Below are 27,148 nucleotides of genomic sequence, written 5' to 3'. Positions count from 1 at the left end.
ACCAAGCTGGATCTCTGTGAGGAGCCCGGTGACCTTAATCACTTCAACCTAACATGATGAATGGAGCACAGCACGTACTCTTGAAAAACAAGATCAGGCATGCCTTCATTGTCATTTGGAGGGCATCTCCATTCAAGCCACGTCAAGTAGTTCAAGCTGTGTTCTCCAGGGACTCCAATTTTTCTCCAAATGTGTAATGCAAGTAATACCACACTGCTGAAACTGCTGTTTAACATCTCTCTGTCTTCTTCACTGTTTTTCCTGGTTTTATCCCAGAAACACACTGACATAGCAGATCCGCATTTTGCAGATCTATAGATTTACAGCTTTTAAATCCTTCAATATCTTCAACAGAAGCCAGTTTCTACGGAGAATCACCCTGTGAACTTTTGTAAAGTGTTAAACCAGTGAAATCAATGTCGTAACGAACAATATTGATTATATTGGTGATTTTATTAATTTCACGATGTTCTCATAAAGCGAGAAACGATATAGAAAATTAACTTTTTTCAAGTGTTAAACCAATTAAATCAATGTTGTAATGAACAATATTTATTTACCGACGATTGTCATACTTTTAATGATGTTCACCTAAAACAGGAAACAAAACCGCAAGTGAACTTTTCCCAAGTATTAAAACATTAAAGGCAACGTCAATGATTATTATAATGTTCATGATCTTCACATAACGCCAGAAGTGAAACCGAAAGTAAAACAAAAAGGAGAAATAATAATAAATACGAGAAGAAAGTAAATCTAACGAATTCCTATGGTTTGTTGGTGGTTTGAGAGTATTTAACGAAGAATTCAAGGTAAAACAAATATTGAGAGCTTTCAAGTATTATAAAGTGTATTCTAATCAACCCTAAGACAAAAGAAGGTCACAGTATTCGCAGGTATTAGCGACTATGTTTTGAACCTTGATATTATATTTACTGAGAGAGGACAGGATTTTAATTATTATATTGTGCTTTCAGGTCTCCCTCCCAGCAGTACTCTCCCTAAATTCCCTTCCCCTCATCTGGCCATTCTGATACACTTATATATTATATATATATATATAAAAAAAATATATAATATATAAATAAATAAGAGTCGGAGCTGCCGGAAGGTGGGCCTCATGAGGGCACTGCTCCTGAGAACCAATCAAACGAACCCTGACACAAAAACAAACACCGTTCTCAGGAATTGGTTGTGTTCCTCTAGACTATCCGCATAGACCAGAATATAATCCTGGCAATCTCAAGGGAGTGCAGGCTTACCAACTATAGGTTTTTCAAATACACTAGCAGCGGACACTAAACTGAACCGTAATCTAAGGTATTTATACGTACTAAATGGCATTAACGGGAGTTGTCAACTCTTGGGATATTATGGACAATACCACCTGGTGATATGCTGATTTTAAGTCTATAATGGAGAACCACTTAACTCCACACCAATTGTCCAGCAGTTAATGAATTTTGGGTAAGGGATGGCAATCCACTAGAATGTTGAAAGTAAGGGTTCCTAAATCAGCACACAGTCTGATATCCCCTGACCTTTTGCATGTTACAACTATTGACACACCCCACAAAGATAAATCACAAGGTTCAATGATACGCTGAGAGCACAGATTTTGTACAGTAACTTTCAACTCATCTCTGACACTTAATGGAATGGGATTTGCTTTGTGTTCAACAGGTTGTGCTAGGGCTTTTAATCTGATACAGTGTTCCATACCTTTCACTGTTCCAACCTGTTCACGTAACAAATCCTTAAATTCAGCAAAAAAAATTGCTAATGGATTTCTCCAAACCACACAGTCTGAAGGTGATTCTCCAACCAACATTGGGTCTTTTGAACCAGGTACTAAATATCAACCCTTTATCGCAAGTTCTTTCCACTCTATGATGTCTTTCCTTTTTATGGCCACGTACACCTTAGTATTTGGTTCTCTTCCAAGACAGCTCACCTTGCTGGTAAAATACCCCAGCATCTCAATCTCTTTCTCTTCAGAAGCTTTTGGATTGAAATTAGAGAGATTAAATGGTCTGTTCAATTTTCCATAAAAAGTAGTATCCCTCAGTACAGTGATTGGAGACCCAGAGTCAGCTATACCCTGTAAAAGAATATCATCAATGTAAGCTTCACAGGTCGGGCCTTTAACTGGTATACACACTGAATTACATTCTGAAAGTACATACTACATTATTGAGTGACTCAGTACAAGACTCAACCTCTACATCCACAGTAACTATTTTCACAGGGGTTTTGCCACTCCTGCAAGCAATTTGAAAATGGCCCATTTTCATGCATAACAGGCAGCGTTTACCAATAGCTGGGCATCCTGTGGAATTGCTAAAGTGTTTTTTGGACACACACCTATAACATGTACTTAAAGCTTTTTTGTTCTCATTTCTGAGTGCTTTTCCCTTGGTATTCACAACACACAGACTCCGTATATTGATCGCCTTCAGGGTACACAATGTTGAAAGATGAATCCGCATTAAGTATTTTTTAAAGAAATTAGAGCACGTTCTATACTCTTTGCAAGGTAAATGACCTCCAAGAGAGTAGAACTGTGACAGCTCAGTCTCTCCTGGATTTTCCTGGACGAACAATTGAAGACAAATGTATTTGTTTACATTTCGTATGAAATTACACGTTGTCGCTAAAATCATAAATGTAAAAATGTACTCCTCTACTCCTTTCTCAGTGGATTGTTTGCATTTGAAGAAGCTGTGTCTTTCGAGCACAATGCTGGATTTCTCTGAAATTTTTTTGCACAATATTTCTAACGGCCTCTATATATACATTCCAGCATGCATTTCCTGAGGGGACCAGTTATCATATATTTGCTGCTCAGTCTGACTTAAACTTCCAAATAACAGTGCAAATTTGTGCTCTGGGGTGTAATTGCAACCGTCTATTGCCACCAAGTGATTTTCAAAAAGTCTAAGCCACTGTGACCATTTCACAGCTGGTTTACCTGGTCGTGCCAAAAATGGGGGCAGCTGTGTAATTTGGTGACTTGTTGCCAAAATACCACAAAGTAAGTAAATAGGTTTTCTGAATTACCAAATACCTTGGACCACAGGGATGATGAGAGGCAGTGTTCAGAAAGATTATCTGTTGAAAGAGAGGCACATGGATATATAATGAGCATTGTATGCCTTAGTTTAGATGAGGAAATGGCTGAAGTAGAACGTGAAATCGGAGATTAGGCCCAATACAAGATGGCCTCCACACACTGCATCACGCCGCTGTAGAAGTGACTTGGCACCGGAGGGCATGCGAAGCTCTTGAGCATCAGCTTGAGAAAAGCGGTCCAAAGTGTGTCATGCCACAGTGGGCCGTAGAAGAGAGGTGGCAGCAGAGAGAACGAGAAGCTCGAGAAACAGCTGCAGCAATGCAGGCAAAAGCAAGGCTTAAATGGGAGTCCGCAACAAATGCCCAATGTTTCTCAGGTGGAAAAAATACACTGCACCCATAGAGACTCTGTATCTTTCACAGCTTTAAAGGGCGACCGCGCAAGGGTCAGGAAAATATATCAATCCTACCAATTAGAAGATGATGCGGGGCGTCAGTGGGTGATGATGAACGGGATTCCTGTCACCAGATGTAGCAAGATGCCCAGAGACAGATTTTGTAGAAGAAAACTGTGTTTATTGCAAGAACACAAGCACCCATGTGGTGCTGAGTCCGGTCAGTTAGGTCGTCCACAGTAACTGAATCTTACTACTGAAATCCTTGTTTGCCATTCCCCCTACATGCAGACACAGTGAGAGATGACATGCTATATCATAAAGCAAAACAGTGCATGCTATGTGAGAACAATACTCTTAAACAAACACATCTATTAAGTAATAAAGTGAAAACACAACACAAGAAAAATCTAGTTTCGTTAACTTCTCTGGGGCCAGATGTACAGAACTATTTTGCTGTTGCAAACCTATGATTCACAAAATCACAAGTATGTGTAATGGACATCCCCTCTCTTTTGCAAGTTGACATGCAATGTATCATGGCTGCAACTGTGGTCCCAAACAACTGTTACAGAGACCAAAACTAGGGAGGTAAAAAATTCATGAAGTGCAAGCTTTCCCTCGGCATAACCTTCCTTTTATCAGTGGTGGTTGTCAGCACCTTGTGACTGCACCCTGTTTCCCCAGTGCCATTTACTGAATGACTACATTTATATCACAAGCAGCACCTGTCTAAGAAACATGTGTTGCTTAAAACATATTTTTGAAAGAAGCAGTGTTGCTTTCAGAGATAGGGGCTACTAAACATGTTGCCAATCAGTGAATCAAGCAATGGGATGGAGAACTACTGTCCCTTACAGGCTTCCACCCCATCCCTTACCGGCTGCCTTTGAAGGCATTTGCACAGAATCAAAAACAGGCTACTCCCTCCTGTCCTGATTAGTACACCTGTCACTATGTAAAATAAAGGTGAAGCTTCAAACTAGCTGGTGTGCGAAAAATATACATTGTATACAACGAACATTAGTACATTGGCACCAGATTACATCATAAGGCAGAGGTCATTGCAATATGAGGGTTAAGTCAGAACAAAGTTACATTAGCTTTTCAGATCAGATAGGAGATAGAATTCGAACTTCAGAGGTTCACATAAGCAAAATATTATACTCAGTTAACCAATTCACTGGTGTGCTCACAAAGAAGAGAGCAGAAATCAACAATACATATCTCCATGAGCATAATGGTATTAAAAGCCTATGTCAAGCACACATAAGGTAATGGGAAGATGCATGCAATCGCTTGGGTAGCATTCTTACCCTTCTTCTTTTAGCCACCATGCCACCTCAGATGAGACCCAGCCATATTCAAAGCAGATTATCCTGCTCTAATAGAAACAGTCCATCCTAAACTGCTGAGCCAAGACCTCTCCGAACTGGAAAACAAGCAACCCAAGACCATTTTCACCGTGGCTGATGAGCTCTAACTAGGGTGAGAAGGGTCATGGGTTGCTTATATTCAGGTTCAAGGAGGACCAGGCCTGGCCTGCTCCCACTGGAGCAGGGTCAAGACTGATTTGCATATCGCTGAGGAGGCACGGTGTGCTAAAGAACGACGGCTTGGGATGCTGCCCAAGTAATTACTCGTGGCTGAAATGATTTTATGCATACCATTCATCACTTTTGCGTATACATTTGGAGCCCACAACCACCCATTGTTGCCTGTGTATTGGAATTCAGTTTTGTCTGCTACGCACATAATTGCATAGCAATCAGGTTTACAGACAGATTGTTTGCTCATGAGAGCTATGTTAAGTATTAGTAAATAACTTTTCATACTTGGTTTACAATTCAAGGTTACAAATGGCTAACTGTAACATGAAAAACATTCCATAGTAGTGCATGTGCAGTTCTATCAAGGTCATATGATTTCACTATTTGTTTGATGTCATCATAGCATACCACAATACGTCTGTGCTATAACACTTCCATTGAAGTTTACAAATAGTTCATAACCCACAAGGTCATTCCTTGTGTTCTGCAACAGAGTTAATAATGTTATGAATAACTATTGGTGAAACAAACAAGTGAAATGCATTTGCACTCCTAATGGATGACTCTTCTGAAACAAGCAAGTGTTACAGACTTTGTAATACCTAAGGGTGTCGCCTAGTGCAAGTGTATTACTTGCAAGATACTTCTCCGGCTCAAAGATGTTTTAATGAACTTTATGGAAGAATAGACAACATGATTCCAACAAAATATCATGGCTTTAATAACTATCACAATTGCTTTGCAAGGATGCTACGGACTACGAGGAGCTTATATTGTATGTTTCAAGAGGGCTGCTACCTTCAGTAATTCTCATGAGAGTTCTGTGGCCTCAGGGGTCATATAGTCCTTCTTGCCTTTAATCAAGTGGTTCATGAACTGCGTCCGTCTTAAACGCTAGCTTTCTGCTCATAGAGGGACATACACTATGCATCCTTCCTACCTCTGCGCCGACACATTCAAAGAAGATATTGAAATCCTAAAATATGCTGATGATTTAGAGAGGAAGAAAGAACGGGTTAACACACTGTAACTTTAAAGAAAAATCTGCAACAGCACATATATATATATATATATATTTTTTTAAACAAATTTTTACATATCAAATTCAATAGATTTTTACCAGATCTAAGATGCTACCAACCTGTGAATGTTTAGTCAATATCGATTGTGAGTACTTGTCAAAAACTGCAAATTCTGCAAGCAATCTCTGTGTCATTTTAACTGTTTCCTATTAAAACAAAATATAGGTTAATTTTTTTTTTTTTAATATCTAAATAAAAAATCCGTTGTTGAAGCACATAGTTTTCACTTTATTTTCCTTTGGGAATACAGGAGTCTTTCGATTTACAGTGTTTCAATTACTGGGAAGATCATATATTTGATACTAACTTTGCAATATAAGTAAAAAGTAAGATAATTGTGTCTACAACATCCCCGAATTGACACCAAATACAGGGGGCATATCCAGTTAACTACCCATATGTATTTGATCTGAAATGCCCAGAGCATCACACAAAGGGAAAACCTCCCAAACTGCCATGAAAGGAACATACAGTTGTTATTAAATGTACATGCATTATCAAATTCCCCCAAAACGTGTATAAGCTTTCTAAAATAAAATTATTAAGTTTCAGATCACCATGTGATTCAGAAAAGCCTTTCCAACGCACAAAGTAACTTTTGCGACCTCTTTCAAACTGCAAAGAGGAGAGGAGTGAATGAAGTGCCCTCCTCCTCTTTGTGAGTTGCAAAGATATGTATCAATATTTTACAACCACAACTGCAGTCACAAACTATTGATCTGTTATTGACCCTTGAGTTGGGGTGGTACGGGTCGTTCTCACTGTTAAACAGCGTCCCCTTTGGGAATCATTGTGGATGCTCTAATGGGGAAGGTTAATGGTGGGGGAACAGATAGTAGTACCGGGGACAACTTCAGGCTCCTCCCAATGCCGCCCTTGGATTAAAATAATTTTTGAAACAGTGTTTGTTGCGTATGAGACATGGGCGGTTTTTAAAAATAAAATGTACATGCAGGGAATTTGAAAGCACAGGTGGAGGTATGCTATCCCTGGCAAACCTCTATACCATCAATTTCAGGCATTTGGATGGGGTCCTAGTACCACTCCTGGATCTGTGACCTGCAAATTCACATTTTGCGATGTGACTGATTAGAACATTATGAAGACCAGATTGTAATCTAGTCCGTGTGAAGAAACATCAACTTCATTGCTACCTGGCCTTTTGTACATCAGGCCTAATGTTATTTATACATATTTTAATCTCACTGCAGATTCTATGTAGAGCCGCTATGGTCATTACTAGCAAACAAGACTTTGTCATACTTCAAGTGTGTAGTAAATTTTAATAACCATTCACAAGTTGCTGGTGGAAACTTCACCTTCATTTGCTTAAATGAAAACTTCTAGTCAACATGAATCCCATACATAACTACAAACTTGGTTCAAAGATACAATCTGGAATTACATATGGAAAAGTTATCAATGGTGACTGTGCTAAAACCAACCCCAATATGAGGTTCCCTTTGGACACAAGTCCAAAAGTGGTTAACATTTCACTCAGTGAAGGAACCATCAACGAAGAGGACCAAAATATATTAGAGATCAGTAAGCCAACCTTTTCCAAATTTAATGGAGTCTGAGATGTCCTAAATATAAATGTCAGCTCAACTACCTTGCCCAGATCTAGATTGTAGCATACAAGGTACCACTTTTGCAGTACTTGATGTTAACAGATCAATTGACCATTTCCCTCAAAGCATTCAGATGGGCTCTTCTTCCTTAAAATGAGAACCAGGAAAGAAAGGTTTCCAGTTATCTTTCACAACATTACACAATCTTGACACCTCTGGCATTTCCCCTCACACCACAGAAAATACCACTTGGAACACTAAATCCAGGGTTATATCTCCAAAATCTTCTTTTTCATGCATTCTTAAATTCAGGAAACACAGAACAACTGAGTCTTGCAGCAGATATTCTTAATCTAAATGAGACTAGGACTGATGTGTTTTTGGACAACTGTTTATTTTTTATTATTGCAGAGCCGGATGCCACAGAATGGAAGATTCTTGAGCGATATAAAAAAAGTCAGTCTTCTCTCTAGGTAACTCCTTAGAAATCATTTTAATGAACTTCACCCTCCAAGCTACCTAGCAACCATTTACCTTTCTTTCTATGATTATCAAAGCAATCTGTGTGAAAGGTTCCATGAGGATAGTTCAATGGGACAACAGTTTGGAATTTCTTTCACTTTGTCTTGAAACTAGAAATGTGGATTCTGCATAACCAATACTTAATTAAAGGAATTCAACATTAGGACGAAAACACCACAGTTGACTACTAAACTCATGTGAAACAATTATCTGAAATGTCGTTTTATTACTTCACCCAAATAAAAGTCACTAAATGCCCCACTCAAAATTCTGCATGTGGATGTAGAGAATTTATGGTAAAAATATATTTTGATTACATTTGCCATTCACTGCAAGTTGATGTTCATGCTGCAACTCATCATGCACAATGCATTCGAAATCAAAGTTAAAGAAACCAGTAATATGAGGCGCCTGGGTTTGTATGTATTGAACATATTTAAATTAAGAAATACTTTTTCATACAGCACATCATACTGCAGTTTTTCTGTCTCCAAGGGCTGTAATGTTACAAATGTGGGAGTATAGAATGCATTTGTGCAGGTTATTAGAACATGGAGTGAGTGTACTTTGTTGAGTGCTACTGGAAGTAGACAGTGGTCCAGGGGAGAGGGGCGTCAAACCTTGAGTAGAAGCAAAATACAAAAGAGATGGGTTTTGTCATTCTTTCTGAAGTGCTCTGGGGTAAGGGGAAATCAGAGGTGCCCAGGAAGTCATTCAGCAGCCCAGGACATAAACAAATAACTGTTAAGTTGTGTCCACATTATTCAAGAATCAACTAATCAACTACAAGCTCATTGCTCTCATTCAGCAAACTCAAAATCAGAGTCTGTTTTAGCGTTGGTTGGCCACCAAGACCACTAAGCTAGCACAGCGCTAGGCGTGAGTTAGAGATGTACAAAATTTCAAACTATTTGGAGAAAAGCAGAGAGAAGTAAACAGCAACTCTCACAAGGAAAGGGTATGCAGTGTGAGGTGTTGTGTGAGAATGGGCAAAAATGTACACATCTTTTTTAAAAGTTTTTCGAGGAAAAAACTAAGTTACCCTGTGAAAATTGATTACTGCTGCCTGTAAACCCACAGTATCCTGTGCCAAGACTCACTTAGTCGGGTTGAGATGTTGTATCCCAACAAAGGGCACACCACATATTGAAAAGTGAGTTTATTTTGCTTTACACATAGCAGAGACCTCTTAAAATGTCAATGGGAAGGGGAAGGCGGGGGGGGGGGAGAACAAAATAAAAAAAAAATTAAAAAACACTTACCTTTTCATTCTCGCCACTGCCTTCTTCTGCCTCGCGCATCATTCCTCTTTAGGTGTACCAGTATTCACTCCAGCAATCCTGGCATTGCTTTAATGCTAAACGTAGCATGAAAGCAGATCCAGGATTGGTCTGAGAGGCTCGGACTGCCGCTCAGACACAGCCCTGGGGTTTGTGCAGTTTCTCTAGCCCCGGCAGTTAAACACAGCTGTGCTGGAGAAACCTAAGTTTGCATGTGTGTTTGGCTGGCCTGAGACACAAGGCCAAAAACACATGCGCACTTAGGTGCACTCAGTACTGCTCCCTCCTTCCACCTCCTGTGACTCAGCCCCGCCCCTCCCATTGCTGCTGGGAGAGCCAGCAGATGAAAAATAAAGCAATAGTAGAACTATCCTTCCATTTTTCATCTCCCGGCTCTTAGGCCAGGGGGATGACACTCTTCTACCATTGCGGAGGAGCTGCCCCTTTTTACAAAGTTATTTACATAGCACGGAGTCTGTAAACTGTGTTTAAAAAAAAAAACATGAAATCGGACTGTTTTATGTTAATTTATTTAAAGCTATTTGAATTGTAGTTTTTTTTAACAAGGTGCACGTTACCAACATACGCCGTGTGAAGTAGTACTGCAGTAGTGCTAGTTACAGGGCCTAATTCACAAAGGTAAACATACACATTTAAGTTTACGTTTTTTCAGTATTCACAAAACTACATTTAAATTATAAGTTTACAAGTGTGAGTGGGGGACTGTGGGGACTCCGCACTTAAAAAGATAGGACAGGCTCTTGTATTCCATAATTCTGAAATTGCCTTGCATTATTCAATTTTACAACAAAATGATTGTGACAATAAGATTTTTTGTTTTTTTTGTTTGATGATTTTCAGTTGATGATTAGTTGAGAAATAAAATTGGGGGTGATATTTTTTAACCAAAGTAATTTTTTGAGTTTTAAAGCAAGCAACATAATCAGATACCCAGCATACATAATAATGTAACATCAATGTTCATTCCTTGCCTAATTGCATCGCAAGTAATAAAGCATGTATTTTGTAAACTAGTCTCAGTCTCCCACCTGCCCAGATGTATTTCAGGATTATGCTAATAGGATTGGTAAAAGGTTTTTAAAAAAAAAAAGCTTAAGAGACATCACAATCTGGGAAGAATATTCATTCTAATAACATCAATTCTACCTAGCCATGATTTTACTAAATTTGCCCATCGTCTGAGATCCTTCTGAGTCTCTGTTAAACGAGGAGTAAGATTAGCTTTATATAAATTAAATCCCTCCAAGTTTACCTTTATCCCAAGATATATAATGCATTTCAAGGGCCACTGAAAGTAGGTCTGCTCTTTAATTCCATCTACTTCTTGCTGTGAGAGAGGCAGGTTCTAGATCTCCAACTTGTAGGTATTACGTCTGAAGCCAGTGGGCCTCAGACTTAATACCAGGTAGGTCTGTAATCTGGGGAGAGACCTAGGTAGGTCAGTAATCTGGGAAGAGGCCTTACCAGCTCTGCCAAGGCCAGAAGCGCATTGTCAGGGAAGAGAATAATAGTCTTGCAAAGCGCAGGCCAAATATCTCTTCATTCTCTCTTATGTGATTGGCTAATAGTTCAATGCTAAGAGAAGTGGAGACTGTGAGAAGCCCTGTTGAGGGCCCTTCTTCAATCTGAATGGGCCGGTGAACTCCTCCATTAATTATTACCCTTGACTTGGTGTTTCTCAGTTATAGTCTTTTAATCTCGACCCAGAGTGATGGGAAGGAGTATCACAGGACCAATTGTGATAGCCGATGTACTAAGCAGAACAGTTCCAATTTTAACAGACGAAGAGCTCAAGACGGTGGAGAGAGTCGCTACATTGCAGTTCAGTTGGTTCAAGCCTTAGGGTTTTTCCTGCCTGCAGAAAGGGCCTGATTGTCTAGTGCCATACATGCTTGTTTTGGAATAAATAGGGGGAATCATTCCCAGTAGATATATACAGCATAATTCTCAGTCCTCCATTTACTAGTGCATCAAAATATTTAAGATTGCTTGGGAGCCTACAAAAACCATGGTCTTTCACTGCAACATATGTGGCTTCTCTCGACAATGGTAAAACCTCACTCTTCCCAATATTCCCAAGGTTATTCAGAGCAAAACATATGTCATCTGCAATAGAGTAGCAGTTTGGAGCAACCGGCTGCGCTCATGCTTCCTATGCTACTGTTCTGTCGAATACTGGCTGAGAGAGTTTCCAAAGTCGTCAGAGGGCCCCCCCCTGATGACATCATTAAATGGTGCAGATAAGAATCTTCCACAATTAAGTTGTGCTGTGGGGTTGGTATAGAGCCATGGAGTGATCCTACGGTCTTTGCATCTTTAACGACTTTATGTGTAACAAAATGGGCCTTATTGATTCCGTAAAATTCACATGGGAGTCAATTGTCTCTCGGTTATTTGCTGTATGGCATGTCATTAACTGCCTTGGAAGTCTCATCCATGGTGATCTCACCACCTAGTAACTACTTGCCCTCCTCCATCAGCCTCAGCTTCCTTACACCTGCCAGAAATTACTTCCCTGCAGCTAAGTTATGTATACTTTGACTGATACAGTTTCCAAAAACACACAGAAGAGATGTAAATGGTATGAATCTGGTGGGCAAAACAAAAGTCCCTATCATCATAGAAAGCCAGTGTCACCACGTCAATCAAGATAGGACATATTCCACTTTAGGTGTGAATAAATCATTTATTTGAACTTTTCCTCTTCCCTAATTTACAGTGGCGTGGGAGTTTGGCATGTCCCTGATCTCTCTTTTCAAGTGAGATTGTTCTTTCTAGTTGCTGTTTCACTAGAGCAAAGTCCTCCATCATTTGTCCCCTCTGTGTGGATTTAATTTAAAGTGGTCCTAAGGGGAGCCTGTAACAGCAAAGTAGCCCAACTTAAAAAAAACTGATGTGTCAATATAGAGTAAAATGAGAAGAGGACATTAAAGCTGCTGAAATAAATTACAGGGTGTCCCCATCGCATCGCCTTCTAAGAGAGGTCATCTCACTAAAGGGTCAGCTGCACATAAGATACAAAGTAGAGCTATCACTACGGAGGTTAAAACCCTACTACTACTCAGAGGGAAGTAAGGTGCTGACGCACTTAGTCCTGACAGGCATAATATTTGAAGGCATACCACATCACAGAGATTGCTCCTGAACAGGCAATTGACTTGGCGACCCCCCCCCCCCTCATAGGTGGAAAACAAAGCACCCATCACCTCTTTAAAAATTAATAAGACACTATACCTGGATGGACACTTGATGGGGTGGGGGTGGCTGATATCGATAATGCTTTCACAGGACTACTAATTCCTGTTTTAGGAAGACTTTATAATTAATTCGCCTTAGAGGGAGTGACTCCCACAGTGGCTTATATCTTTAATACATAAGCGATGGAAGATCCCTGAGAAGTGCTCATCTAATACACCTGTAGTACTTCTGGAGACCTATTGCACATAGTCTGCACTTTCTCTGTGTGTGCCATGGTGCACCTTAAAACAGGTGTGCTTGGTGCAAACAGAGAAAGTGTGTCCTATTACATTGAATGCGCTGATCTCCGGGCAGCTGCAAACTGGGGCAGCGCATTCAAGTGAAAAATGGTGCAGCTTTGAAGCAGCTGCTCCGTGTTTCATTATGCAGGAAGCAACCTGCCTGCAATTGTAAGTGGGATCAGAGATCCCCTTACAGGCAGGTACAGTGAGTGTATCTGCTTACAAGGGGATGTCTGGTGCATTCCTAGGACCCCTTTTCTCCCCTCCAGAGGGCTGCCATCAGGGGGCTCACTGACAGTGCTCCACCATTTAGGAGGGGCACATTCAGTGTGCTTCATGACAGCTTCTTTGCCTCTGCGCCTGCATCTATAATATGGCGCTGGCACAGAAGCAAAGAGATTCCCTCATTTGTATGGGACCATGCCCACCATGCAAAAGAGGGAACACCCTCTGGTGATACTGCTGGTGCTATATGTGCACCAGCACTATCTGTATTACAGAAAGGGCTGCACAAGCACCTGCGGCCCTTTTAAGTTATACCAAAGTGCCCTGGGGGTGCACAAACTGGGTGCACATGCCTGCTGCGCCCCTGAGGCCCTTCGTAACATACAGCTCCTGGACATTTATGTGAAAATTAAAATGAAGATATTGACACAACGTCTAGAGAATATACTTCCATGTCTCATACACCCCAGCCAGTCAGGATTTATAAAACACTGGCAGATACAGACCAATATGAGGAGAGTGGTCCACCTAGTCAAAAAAGCAAAACAGGAAGCAAAACCAGCAATTGCAGTAGCACCAGATGCAGAAAAAGCATTTGTCTGGGTGTTCTGGCAATTCATGGTGCAGGTGCTTAAGGATACTGAGATGTGTACAATTTCATAGCAATGGCTATGGGGGGCTACCCAGTTCCGCCAATATTATACAACATTGAATGAGGGGTGAGTGGCAATACATCCTGAACTATCAAGTTCCTGGGGCACGGCACATAAGACATTAAATATCTGTTGATTTTTACACTCTTATATCCAGGAACCTTGATTGCAGCATCACACCCTATGTCAGCATCACCGCTAAGCTCACCAAGAGACTTCAGTTAATGCACAATACAGCAGCCAGACTCACAGTCAACTCCCAACCCGCATGCAGATCTCCAGACATCTCAAAGACTTCCACTGGGCCCCATTCACAAAAACACACTCTTCAAGCTGCTCATACACACATACAAAGCCCTACACAATCTATACCCCACATACCTTAGTAGCTGTATCAGTTGGCACACCCTGACCAGAAACCGTGTCACCCACATCTGAAGAGCAAGCAAGTTCTCTTTCTCGTACCTAGTTCCTAAAGCCTGGAACGACCTCCCCATGCACACTTGCAAGAAAATAAAAACCTAGCTTTTCCATTATGATCCTGTCAAAACTGGCATGGCCTCATGTTTCTAGCATCTGGATACCATGCAGGGTGAAATGCGCACTACACAGATACTAACATAACTTAGCCTAACATAGCCACCCATCTGCTTTGCATCTATGCTTGTCATGTACTATTATAAATTATAATCACTATCTGTACCCTCATCGTTAGGTGCTGTAGCTCTACTTGTCCATGTTACCAAAGTACTGCCTGCACATCTACTCTAATGGTGCTGAAGATTACCCTTTCTCAACTAGTACTGGATGACTTGTACTACTATAATGAGGGTGATGCTGCTTGCCCTTTTCAAACTCACAGAACATCCTACATTTATTTTAAATTAATGAGCCAGTTTACTCCTTCCTTTCATACCTCTCATAGCAAGTCATATAAGCTTTGGAAAGTGTGTTGCAACTCCCCCATTCAAAATGGCTCAGCAGGAGCTGCAACTCAACCAGACACTCCACATTTTTGTTCTTCAGAAGCAAACACAGCATACCTTAGTAGACATTTCATTTGATCAGCTGCAAGTGGGTTCAAATGAATCTAGTCATAAACAATGGGAAAAGGAAATGTGCCTTTTCTGCGTGATACCCAAGGTATTTTGCCTTTTGATGGACCCTAAATCTTTGCTGGTTTTAGAACTCTGCTAGCCAGTGGTAAGGTGCCTATACTCCTCCTTTCAACATGATGAAATTGGCATACTCCTAATTGGTATACATAACTTTTCTATACGTTAATAGTATACGGAACATATTGTACTACAAGTATAAGAAAATGGTTCTATAAATGTACTCAGGGCCTATAAGTTAAATGTGACTTGTGGACTGCAGCACCTATTGTACCATCTATTACAATGGCAGTGTAAACATGGCTTCAGGCCTACCAGTGTAGCCTGTTTGTAGTAATGTAAAAAAGGCAATTCAACCTGTCAAAATTAACAACTTTCACAGGGAAAAACCTCCCTTTTAAATTTTAAAACGTTATTCCTATGTAGTGATGTAGTCCACAAGGCAAGATGGTTGGTATTTAAAAATGGGCATGTGGAAATTTAATGATAGCATATCCTTATATTGATTAGTACCCAAAAGATATTTTTCACTGTAGCAGGCGTACTTGTCATATGTAGAAACCAGAGTACATATTCAAATTCTAGTATTGTATCTCAGCTAGGGGACTAGTTAGAAAAGTAAACAACTATTTTAATAGTTATTAACTTACAATTTAATGGTGAACTCAGATTTTTAATAACTATTAAGGAAAGGTACATTTTAGAATGTTATCCTTGCCGTGCCTGAAGTTCCTGGAGGTTAATTTGCATTAGCTAGCTAGAGATTAGCAATTGTACAGGTTGTTATGTTATGGATATCCTATCCGCCAAAACCTAAATCCCATAATATCCTATGGAAGTCAGATTGCAGCAGACAAGATATCCGTCACCGTTGTGACGGAGTAACCCCTCCTCCAATATCTCAATCATCGGAAGGTAAAATCTTTGACCAGGATGAACATGGTTGGTGTATCTGACCCACGTTCCCTCGGAACCAGCCTCAAATTCAGTAGAGGTCCCTGTCTACCATCACCATTAAATAACACTGGCAATTTGTGTTTCTTGGCGCTATTCTTACTAAAATATTTAAAAATTCATATCTCCAGTACCTCTGGTCATTTTGCTCTAATTTAGTTCATTAAATTTTACTCTATTTTCTCATTCAGTTTGGGATTTTTGGTTCAGGTTTTGACTTTATTAATGTTTTGGTACTGCATAAATACTTTACACATTGCCCTAAGTTATGCCTTTCTGTTCTGTGCCATACTTACTACGGTACTGAGCTTAGGTTAATTTAATTACTTTAAGGGATCACCCTGAAAAGGCTTATGATCATTCCTTAAAGTGGGTAGTCACCCATCCAGACTAACTCCTAAAATGGGCTTCTCCACAGGGAAAAAACAAGGGCAATTCTACTACTAAATTAAAACACCAGCAGAAACAAATAGACATCAATAAACATAAATAATCACTTCCAATATATATTTAGTACACTGCTGCAGTGTACACCATTGTCTGGAAAATTCTGTTTTTTTCTGGCCTGTCTGGGTCTGTAAAAATCTCTGTCCCTACATTGTGTTCTTGTTTAAATTGGATAAATATTTTTTCAGGTAATGTAGATCACACTCCCTACTAGTATTACTTGATGCTCTAGTTTGAAGGAAAGCACATAAGATATTTCCCGGGTCTGTTTTGAAAAACAGATTACAAACCTAAACTGGCCTCCAATGTAATTTTCTCCATCGCAGTACATTGGAAAGTCTAAAACTTCTTATGCAAGCAACCAGATGGAACAGAAATGACTTGCAAATAAATTTTTCAGCAAAGTAGATCCAAAAGAGCTGGTGTTTTCTCTGACAGGAACAATGATATATCTAGACCCGAACAGAAAATGGGTTTCTGTATTCACTCTAACCAGACAGATCGGTCCAAACCTGAACTTTTTGGATCATAGTTTCACAGCTGACACCCCTAATCTTATCCTTACCCAGCTCTAATAGGAACAATAACTTTAAGGCTCTAGTCTTAAGATGCTGCAGCGTGCCCCTCTCATCTTTCATGTTACACCCTATACCAGTGGTTTTCAAACTTTTTAATGCCACGCCCCCCTTTTTCCCCAGGTAGAAAAAAAAAAAGAGGAAAGTCATCGGGCCCCCCTTATTTAAACATTGCATTTAAGTTCTTCTACCATTTTAAAAATGCAATAAATAATTTTCTGCCTAAAACAAACTACTGTTATCTGCATAATACATCTTTGGGCGAGAGTCTCCTCCTCCCCCCCCAGATCACTTGAGGCCCTACTAAGGGGGCCCACCCCCCAGTTTGAAGACCCCCTGCCCTATACATTTATCTTAAGGGTGCTGCTATTCACTATCTATACTAAAACCCCACCTCACATGCATTATCCTAGGAGTGCTGCAGCTCACACCTTCCCATTCTACCATTTCTCTGTACCTTTATCAGTTAGGGTGCTCCAGCTCACTTCTTCTCAATGATAGTGGTCCACTGCCTTTTGGCTAGATCTGTGCTACATTAATACCAGATGCATACCTACACTCCTACACCCACTGTATCTCAAACAAAGCTGTTGCAGCTTACGTTTTCCAGATACAAGTGCACCCATTCTACCATTATCTAAAAGGGCACTGTAGCTCAGTAATTTCTAAATATAAATGTGCTTCTTCAACCATTATCAACCAGAGAAGTGCAGCTCAGGTCTTTCCAAATATCAATGTACTCCTTTTCTACCATAATCAACAAGGGTACTTCAGCTCAGCTCTTTCCAAAAATATAAATGTGTCCCTTCTATTATTATCAACAAGAGCACTGCAGCTCATCTTTTTCCCCAATTTCAATGTACCCCTTGTATCAAACAAGGGCACTGCAGCGCTGTTCTTTCCAAATATAAATGCACCTACTCTGCCATTATGAACAAGGACAGTGCAGCTCAGTTCTTTCCAAATATAAATGCACCCATTCTACCATTATCAACAAGGGCACTGCAGCACAGCGCTTTACAAATATGAATGAGCCCCTTCTATTATTATCAACAAGGGTGCTACAGCTCACCTTTCCCCAAAGATCAATACACTACATGTAACTTTATCAAAATGTTTGTTGCACCTCACTTCTTTTCAACTATCAGTAATACAGACCATGTGCCTGTTAGGCATGTCAGCTTTAGAGTGGTGGTCTTCCCCAAAACGTTTTGCCTGCTTGCCTCCACATTTTTGGGATTTTTGCTTCTGTCTGTCTTAGGACTCTGTGCACCCTTCTACTGCAAACCAGTGGTTACATCCTTGTGCTCATTCCGCTAAACATGGTTTGGTTGGCCTAAACCTGATTGGCATATTTAATTTACTTGTAAGTCCCATGTAGAGTGGTATGTCATATACCCAGGGCCTGTAAATGAAAGGTTACCTGTGGGCCTGAAGCACGTATTGTGCGACCCACCAAACTAGCACCCTAAAACATGTCTGAGTCCTGCCATTGCAGCCTGAATAGAGTGTCCTACTGCCATGTTAGCTTGGCCTTTAAAATCCCTTGCCAAGCCTTAAACTCCCCTTTTATTACATATAAGTCACACCTAAGGTAGGCCGTAGGTAGGCCGTAGGTGGCCCATAGGGCAGGGTGCTGTGTAATCAAACGTTTTTACATGTCCTGGCAGTGAAAAACGTCCCAATTAGTTTTTCATTACTATGAGGCTGGGGATTCCTTATTACATTTAATAAGCTGTAATTCCTAAATGAGAGGAGGTATAGATATCATATTTGGTACCTATGAACTTGTAATGATAAACCCTCTTTAATGGTAAAGTCAAATATATCATTACAAGTCTGAAAATGCCACTTTTAGAAAGTTGGCATTTTCCTGCCCTTAGCCCTCTGTGCCTGCAGCCTGTCCTAGGTCACATGATTGGGTGTTACTGACAGTTAGGACTTTGTGAATTCACCCCAGACAGTCACACAATAGTGGGATTAGCAGAGCATGAATGGCCCATCAGCTGGAAGGATGGGGGGCGGAGTTGAGCACAGCCCTACTTGCACCTGAATAGGCTGTGTCCTGTTTCCTCATAATAGGCGTAATGACCCTGTATTATCAGTGCACCCAGCTTTGATCCAGGGCAGGGGAGGAAGGAAACTCACAGAACTTCAAAGACCCTTTCCAGAAACTCCTCCCACCTTCTAGGACCAGGGAACCAGGTACAGAAATAGGACTCTCCGACCCACTCTTAAGTTCACTACTGGACCTGCGGGACGACTCTCAGAGGACTGGCTGCTGCTGTGTGCTTTTTGTGCCAAACTACCCAGGGTTCAGCACAGGTTAATTTTGTGACTTTTGTGTTTCACCCTGCAAGGGATTGTGGCTGTTGACTGATCAGGGCTCACACCCTAGTCAACCAACAACCCAACTTCTCACAGTATCTTTATCAAGAAAAGCACCACAACTCACATCTTTCGAAAGATCAAAGCAACCCCTGGTCCTTTATAAAACATAGCTGCTGTATATCAATACTTTCCAACTAGCAATGCAGCCCATATGCCTTTATCAACAAGGGCAGCTCAGCTCTTTCCAAATATAAATGCACCCCTTCTACCATTATCAACAAGAGTACTTCAGCTCAGAACTTTTTATATATCAATGTACACCTTTTCTACTATTATCAACAAGGGCACCGCATCTCAGCACTTTCCAAATATAAATGTACCCATTCCGCTATTATCAACAGTGGTACTGGAACTCAGTGTTTTCAAAATGTCAATGTACTCCTTTTCTACCATTATCATTAAAGGTACTACAGCTGAGTTATTTTCACATATACAAGCACCCTTTCTACCATTATCAACAAGAGTACAGTAGCTCAGATCTTTTACAATGTCAATGTACCCTTTTCTACCATTACCAACAAGGGCACTGCAGCTCAGCTTTTCTTAAATATAAATGCACCCATTCTACCATCGTCAGCAAATGCACACATTCTACCATCCTCAACAAGGGCACTGCAGTGCAGCTATACCTAAATATAAATGCACTCATTCTACCATTATCAACAAGGGTAGCTCAGCTCTTCCTGAATATAAATGCACCCATTCTACCATTATCAACAAGGGTATTGTAGCTGGCCTCTTCCAAAGATCACACATGTAAATAGTTCTATTTCAAACTATCAATGCAGCCCTTGCCCCTTCATCAGCAAGGGTACTGCAGCTCACCTCTTGCTAACAGTCAAATACAAAATGTGTGTTTTTGCACTTTCAATGAAATTGCAGCTTAAAATATATGTAGAAAAAGAAAGTGAATAGATCTCAAGGGCCCACAGCAGAGCTTATTTCCACAGATGCATCAAAATAAGAGGCCAAATAGCATTTTACTTGCAACTTCATTGACCTACCCGTTTTGTTGCTTTTAGTCATGTGTGATTGTTAAAGCGGCGTATTTGTTCAATGATGCTCTTTGTGATTACCATATGAATAGAGTATTCAGCTTTCCAATATTTAACTTTATGCTGTGAAAAATTATCCCAATTCACTATTAAGCCACATACTTTCCAGAATTCCTGTATACTAGTGTCTATTCCTCTTGAACTGGAGATAGGCGATGAAGGATAAAAAGAACATGTGCTTGAGTTACAGTTTGACAGTGAAATACCGATTTCTCCAATATCCAAATTGTGATAGTGTATGAACACTGCTTCATATGACTGTGCCTCATTTACATTAGGCAATAAGGGGGTTATTACAACTTTGGAGGAGGTGTTAATCCGTCCCAAAAGTGACGGATATACCACCAGCCGTATTACGAGTTCCATAGGTTATAATGGACTCGTAATACGGCTGGTGGTATATCCATCACTTTACCGTCACTTTTGGGACGGATTAACACCTCCTCCAAAGTTGTAATAACCCCCTAAATCTAAGATAACCAACAGATGAAGATTTTATACAGTAAACAAAAAATATGATTACATATATTACAGTATTGTGCCTTGTAAACGAACAATATTAATCACCAATAAAGTATACATACCTAAACTGTTGCGGTCTCCGCTCACTCACAGCGCCATTGTCAAGGTTTTTTTAAATACAATTCTTCAGTTTGTTTAGTAATTGTCAATTTTAACAAGTCCCTCAATGTAATCAAATGTATTGAAGCTAAACACAGATGTAAAAAACATTTTTTAATGTTGTCCACTGCATCTGTTGCATGTCATCTGCATTTCATTAATGCGACTGATTACAAGACACTAAGAGACGTGGTAAAAGTTACACGTACTGGGCTCATGGCCAGGGTCAATGCAAGATGGCGGCTTCCCTCTGAGCTCTGCTGAGCCCAGCGAGTCACCTTTTTTATATGGCCATCTGCAGCTGCCCGGACCTCACAATCGTGTACTATAGTAGCAGACCTCCTGCCCCCAGTGACGTGACCACTGGCAAATCTGAGTGCCAGGAGTGCCTTGGAGGCAATTTTATTACAAGAACGGAGGCTCCTATTATGCTTCCTTTTCTTGCTTTAATATTAATAGCAGCCAAGAAAAAACATCACAACAAGAACTACATATCCCATGAACCACTAAAAAAAGATGTCATATATGAAGTCATAAAAAAACGACCAATAGAAAGTCTGTAAGCCTAATAACTGTCTTAACTGCGAGCAACAAGCCCTCTTTTCTTGCTGCTCGCAGTCAAGATAAGTTATACATTTTTTCATACGTTTTATTTATATTGTTATTATGCTGGGTGTGGTTTAATGTTTGCTTCTAGTGTTATCAGCTCATTCCTGTATAATGTACTGTCTGTTAACAACATGAACGTCTTATTCTCTCATCATTTCGAGAGCCGAGCGTTCTTCCAGAACGTTCGTCTCTTTTTCCGTTATGCTCTCAGGTACGCGCCTCAGTCAAGCGCTTACCTCCTGCTGCCTTTCTTCACATCACGCTTCAGCACTGCGCCTTCATGCTGTTTTCTTTGTGTCCCTTCCCGTGGCAGCCTTTGTTTACAACGCGGTTAGGCAGTGCGTCCTCCACCAAGTTTTCCCCTTGTTCAGACTTCCTCTTTCGGGTGGAGTCTGATTGGCGTGTCCTGCCCTGGTTAGCCTTTTTTGATGTTTTGGGAGTGTCTTTGGGTTTATTACACTACCCTTGCCCGCGCCCAGACTATATTTTTTTACCCCTTCTTCACTCTTTTGGATTTAGTGTAGTCTTTTGTTATTTTTCCTTATTTAGTTTTTCTTTATCCTTAAGCTAATTTCGATTTTACCGCGACCCTTGCAGCTAGCAAGGCTTGTTTGCGGTATTTCTGCGTGGGAACACTTCTGCAACCTTCATCGCAACGTGGGACATCTTTCATCCAAAGGAGAGGTCCCTAGTCCTCTTCGTTGTTGCAGAACTCCAAGCTTCTTCCATCCGGAGGCAGCTTCCTTGCACCTTTATCCGTGGTTTCCTGGGCTCCTGCCCACCATGGACACTATCGCGACTATAGCGACTCTTGGACTTCGTCCCCTTGCCTTGCAGGTCCTCAGGTCCAGGAATCCACCTTCAGTGCCTTGCTGGTGTTTGTTGTTCTTGCAGAATCCCCCTATCACGACGACTGTGCTCTTTTGGGGTAGTAGGTGTACTTTACTCCTACTTTTACCCTCTACAAGCTCCCATAGGTCTGGGGTCCATTCGTGATTCACATTTCACTTTTGGAGTATATGGTTTGTGTTGCCCCTAGACCTACGTCTGCCTATTGCAACCTATTGTAATTCTACACTGTTTGCATTACTTTTCTGACTCTTACTTACCTGTTTTGGGTTTGTGTACATATAACTTGTGTATATTACTTACCTTCTTACTGAGGGTACTCACTGAGATACTTGTGGCATATTGTCATAAAAATAAAGTACCTTTATTTTTAGTAACTCTGAGTATTGTGTTTTCTTATGATATTGTGCATATGATATAAGTGGTATAGTAGGAGCTTTGCATGTCTCCTAGTTCAGCCTAAGCTGCTTTGCCATAGCTACCTTCTATCAGCCTAAGCTGCTAGAAACACCTCTATTCTACTAATAAAGGGATAACTGGACCTGGCAAAGGGTGAAAGTACCACAGGGTACCCACTATAAGCCAGGCCAGCCTCCTACATCAGGGGTGTGGAATTTATTAAAATATCTACTTGTCCAGGGGACAGGTTGCTTCTCAAATCTACTTGTCCTGTAAAAAGATCTACTTGTCCCTTTGGTGCCATGTAGTGTGGCGACAAATTATGGCAGCAATCTCATTATGTAAGAGCTCTGATAATAGCCTCTCTGATTATGCCAGGGCTACTACCATAGTAGGGCTTGAATACTTGCAGTTTCAATCCCTACTGTAGCAATTTCCTTATTCTGCCACTTTTCTGCAGATCTGCATACCGGGGCTGGAGGAAGCAGTAAGCAATAGTTCCAGGGCTGGAATGCCTTTGAGTCTGCAAACCTACTAACCTGCATGTTTTAAAGATTTTCACCAGCTTCTCTCTAATATTTTCCAATAATAAGAAAGGTTGGACATTTACTCCTGACAATGGCAGAATTAGAACTTCTTCCAGGGTTGGGAAGAAAGTGGCTGGAGGGAAAATGAACTTGCAAATGCTCAATAGATTTTCACATGAGCAAATCTACACATGCGTATTTACCCATGCTAAAATACAGTTCACAAATATTTTATAGGGGTACGTCATATACCATGGGTGCACTTTTGTGACTTTCTTTAAGAATTTGGGGCCACATGTAGGTAGGTTCAGATTTGCGACCCGCAAATTGTGAGTCAAATTGCGAGTCGCAAATCCGAATGTAGGATGGTGCCCCTGACACCATCTGTGATTCGCAAGGGCTTCGCAAATGCCCACCTCATGAATAATCATGAGGTGGGTCCCAATTTGCGACCCCCTTGCGAATGGCGGCCCTCACAGGGATGGTGGCCTGCTGGAGACAGCAGACCACCATGTCTGTGACTGCTTTTCAATAAAGCAGTTTTTTTGTAATGCAGCCCGTTTTCCTTAAAGGAAAATGAGATGCATTACAAAAACAAAAAATGAAACGTTTTTGGTCCGCAGGACCACTGCCTGCTCTGAATTTTTTTTTACAGTGACATTCACAATGGGGACCCCTTCCCTTTTGCGAAACTGCGATTGGTTTGCGCCAGCGGTCACAAAACAATCCTACATTGCACTGCGAGTCACAATTAGGAAGGGAACACCCCTTCCTAAAGGCGAGTCGCAAACCCGTTTTGCGATTCGGTAACCAGGTTACCGAATCTCAAAACTGGGTTTGTGCATCGCAATGTGCTTTTTGCACGTCGCAAACAGCGAGTGTCGCTGTTTGCGACATGCAAAAAGCTACCTACATGTGGGTCTTGGCCCCTAATTAGGTCTGGTGTTAACAAAGACATTTTGTTTTTATTAAACTTCTACTTCTCTCTCTTTCGGCTGGCTTTACTGTGAGTGATCGCATTCTGCTCTTCCTCAAGGAGCATATTGGCACACAAAGTAGTTCTGTTCAATGTCAGGAACTACAGTGGCAATCAGTGACGTAACGAAACTTCAGGGTGCCACTTTGGAAAGAACATGGAGGAGCCCCCTCTCCAGACTCACTCAGGGCAGGTGCTGTGCTGAAGGGGCCCCCTGGAGGGCGGCTGCGGGGCCTTTGTTATGCCACTGGTGGCAACGTGTGCTTTTAGAGTTCAAAAACGTTTTTTTTTTTTTTTGCCAGTGTTTGTTACAATGTTGAGGGCCTGGTAGCTCCCACAACAATAAAGTGTTACAAAAGCCATGTCAAAACAAGACACACATTGATGAAACTAAAAGACTTATAAAAACATGTCAGATCAGTTGGCTTTGTCAGTGTTTGTTTATTTTCATGCTTCCCATAATCGTGTTGAAAATGGTTACACTGATTTTCCATTAGAAATATTTTTGGGAAATACTAGCATGCATCAACACATTTTACTAAATGACACTTAATTTGCATCTAATCAGAGAGCATTCTGGGAGCATTATACTTAGCCTCATAGCCTAAACTTTTCAAACGTGTGTACACGTTTTTTTTTTTTTTGTACTGGAACCAACGTCAGTAGTGAAGTGTGACCTTAAAACATTTATTTACAGCACTCACCCTAATAATGAAGGCTTTCAAATAATGAACCATAAATACAAGTTCGAACAGCATTATCTTTTGGAAACACATTACCTCAACTGCAGAGAGTTCCACTCTCTGTAAACAGGAGGCCAAAAGGGTTTGAGCTGCAGAGGGTTGGGCCTACTTGTCCCAAGGACAAAGTAAACATAAAAACTTGTTGCCCTTGACCCCAAACAAGATGTCCCGGGCGTTTTGCACTGAAGACTTTCACAAGGGACAAGGTAAGTTGTTCTATTCTTTTAAAGATGGACAATATTCCCGCAGTAAAATACATCAATCATCTTGGAGGAACTAAATCAAAACCTCTTGCGGATCTAGCCGAAAGTTTTGGGGAGTTTTGCCTTCTTTGAAAACTGTCGGTCAGATCACAATACCTTCCAGGCAAACTGAACACCATAGCGGATTGGTGCTCTCGACATCCAAAGGATTTCAGTGATTGGCGTCTTCACCCTTCCGTATTCAACAAACTTTCTTTGAAATTTGGTGTCATAATGGTGGACCTATTAGCTTCTCGTTTGAATTCTCACCTTCCCAAGTTTTACAGTTGGAAACCGGATCCTCAAGCTCTTGCTACAGACGCTTTTCTCCAAGATTGGTTTCTTCATCTCAATTATGCCTTTCCTCCTTTCATGATGATAGCCAGGGTCTTAGCACAGGTTCGTCGCCAACGAGTTTCCCTGGTGCTAGTAACTCCCTTTTGGCAAACCCAGCCTTGGTTCCTTTCAGTTCTGGAGTTGTCAATCGATTTTCTGGTTTTAATTCCAACCTTTCTCGAACTTCTTCTCAATCCGGAGGGTCGTCCTCATGACATGATTCTCAGTCATACATTAACTCTGGTGGCATAGAAGATTTCGAGACAGCCTGGAGAACTCCCGGAATTTCGGAACAAGCTATTCAGTACATCTGCCTCTCTTGGGCTCCAGGAACGGCTAAAGCTTACAAGTCAGCCTGGTTGGTCTGGTGTAGCTGGTGCTTGGACAGGAATTCAAATCCCTTTTCAGCCGATGTGACTTTAGTCATTATTTTTTTTGCCTCTCTAGCCTCCCAAGGTAAGGCATACAGAACAGTGAATACTTATAGATCTGCTATTTCTGTCGAGCATATTCAAGTAACATCCTTTGGTGTGTCGTCTCTTGAAGGGAGTAAGATTTTCCAATCCTCCTGCTTCTAAATATAATCATTTATAGGATGTCAATTTGGTTTTGAATTTGTTTAATTCTTGGCATGATAACGAATTTCTTTCTCTGAAATGTCTTTCGGCAAAGTTAACAATGTTGCTATGCTTAGTTTCTTTGAAACGTGTTTCCGATGTTATAGCTTTAGATGTATCCTCTGTTCAGTTCTCTCCCGTTGACACGTCTTTTAGAATCCATAGAAGAACTAAAACAAATCTTTCCATGGTTCACTATCCGTACTTTCCTTCACATCCTAAACTCTGTGTTGGTAACTGTTGAAAACTTTACATAGCAAAAACTGCAGATTTAAGAACGTCCTCCTCTCCCCAGTTGTTGATTTCCTTTTTGGAACATTATAAACCTGTTTCTTCTCCTACCCTTGCTTTTTGGGTTAAGTGGCTTATGACCCTCGCGGGTATTGACACCAGTTCGTTTGGGGCACATTCCACCAGAGGTGCTATGGCTTCTAAGGCCCTCTGGGCCGGTGCTCGTGTGGAGGACGTTCTTAGATCGGCAGACTGGTCTAATGTTTCCACTTTTAGAACTTTTTATTGTAAACCAATTTCAACTGTTGCTGATTCTGTTATTAATATGCTTTAAACAAGCATAATAGGAGCCTCCGGTCTTGTAATAAAATTCGGATTTTCATAGCTTTAGTGAAGGAAAGTCTAGATTTTATTAAAGACAAGGAGGCGAGTATTATCCCACCGCTTTTTCATAACCCTCCCTTTTTCTATTTCAGTGCCGGCTTCCCCTGCACCACTTGCTTCATCATGAGGATGTTCGTTCTACCACCAAGTTTTTTCCTACAGATGTCTCTGCATCTATTTCTCTACAGGGAGGTCGTTCTTTGCCTTCCTGTCGTCATGTGGATCAG

General features: G+C 40.9%; 1 protein-coding gene across 1 annotated transcript in view; it reads right to left on the bottom strand.

Moving 5' to 3' along the window:
• The window catches only part of C4_2H1orf141 (chromosome 4_2 C1orf141 homolog), a 171,705-nt gene that overhangs the window by 134,617 nt on the left and 9,940 nt on the right, over positions 1-27,148 (bottom strand). The window contains exon 2 of the mRNA XM_069232472.1: positions 6,159-6,245. Within this exon, the coding sequence (XP_069088573.1) occupies positions 6,159-6,233 (75 nt within the window). The 5' untranslated portion in view covers positions 6,234-6,245. The remainder of the gene's footprint in view (positions 1-6,158; positions 6,246-27,148) is intronic.

The sequence above is a fragment of the Pleurodeles waltl genome, chromosome 4_2, assembly GCF_031143425.1.
Source record: "Pleurodeles waltl isolate 20211129_DDA chromosome 4_2, aPleWal1.hap1.20221129, whole genome shotgun sequence".
NCBI lineage: Eukaryota > Metazoa > Chordata > Amphibia > Caudata > Salamandridae > Pleurodeles > Pleurodeles waltl.
This window is presented reverse-complemented; position numbering and strand designations above follow the sequence as displayed.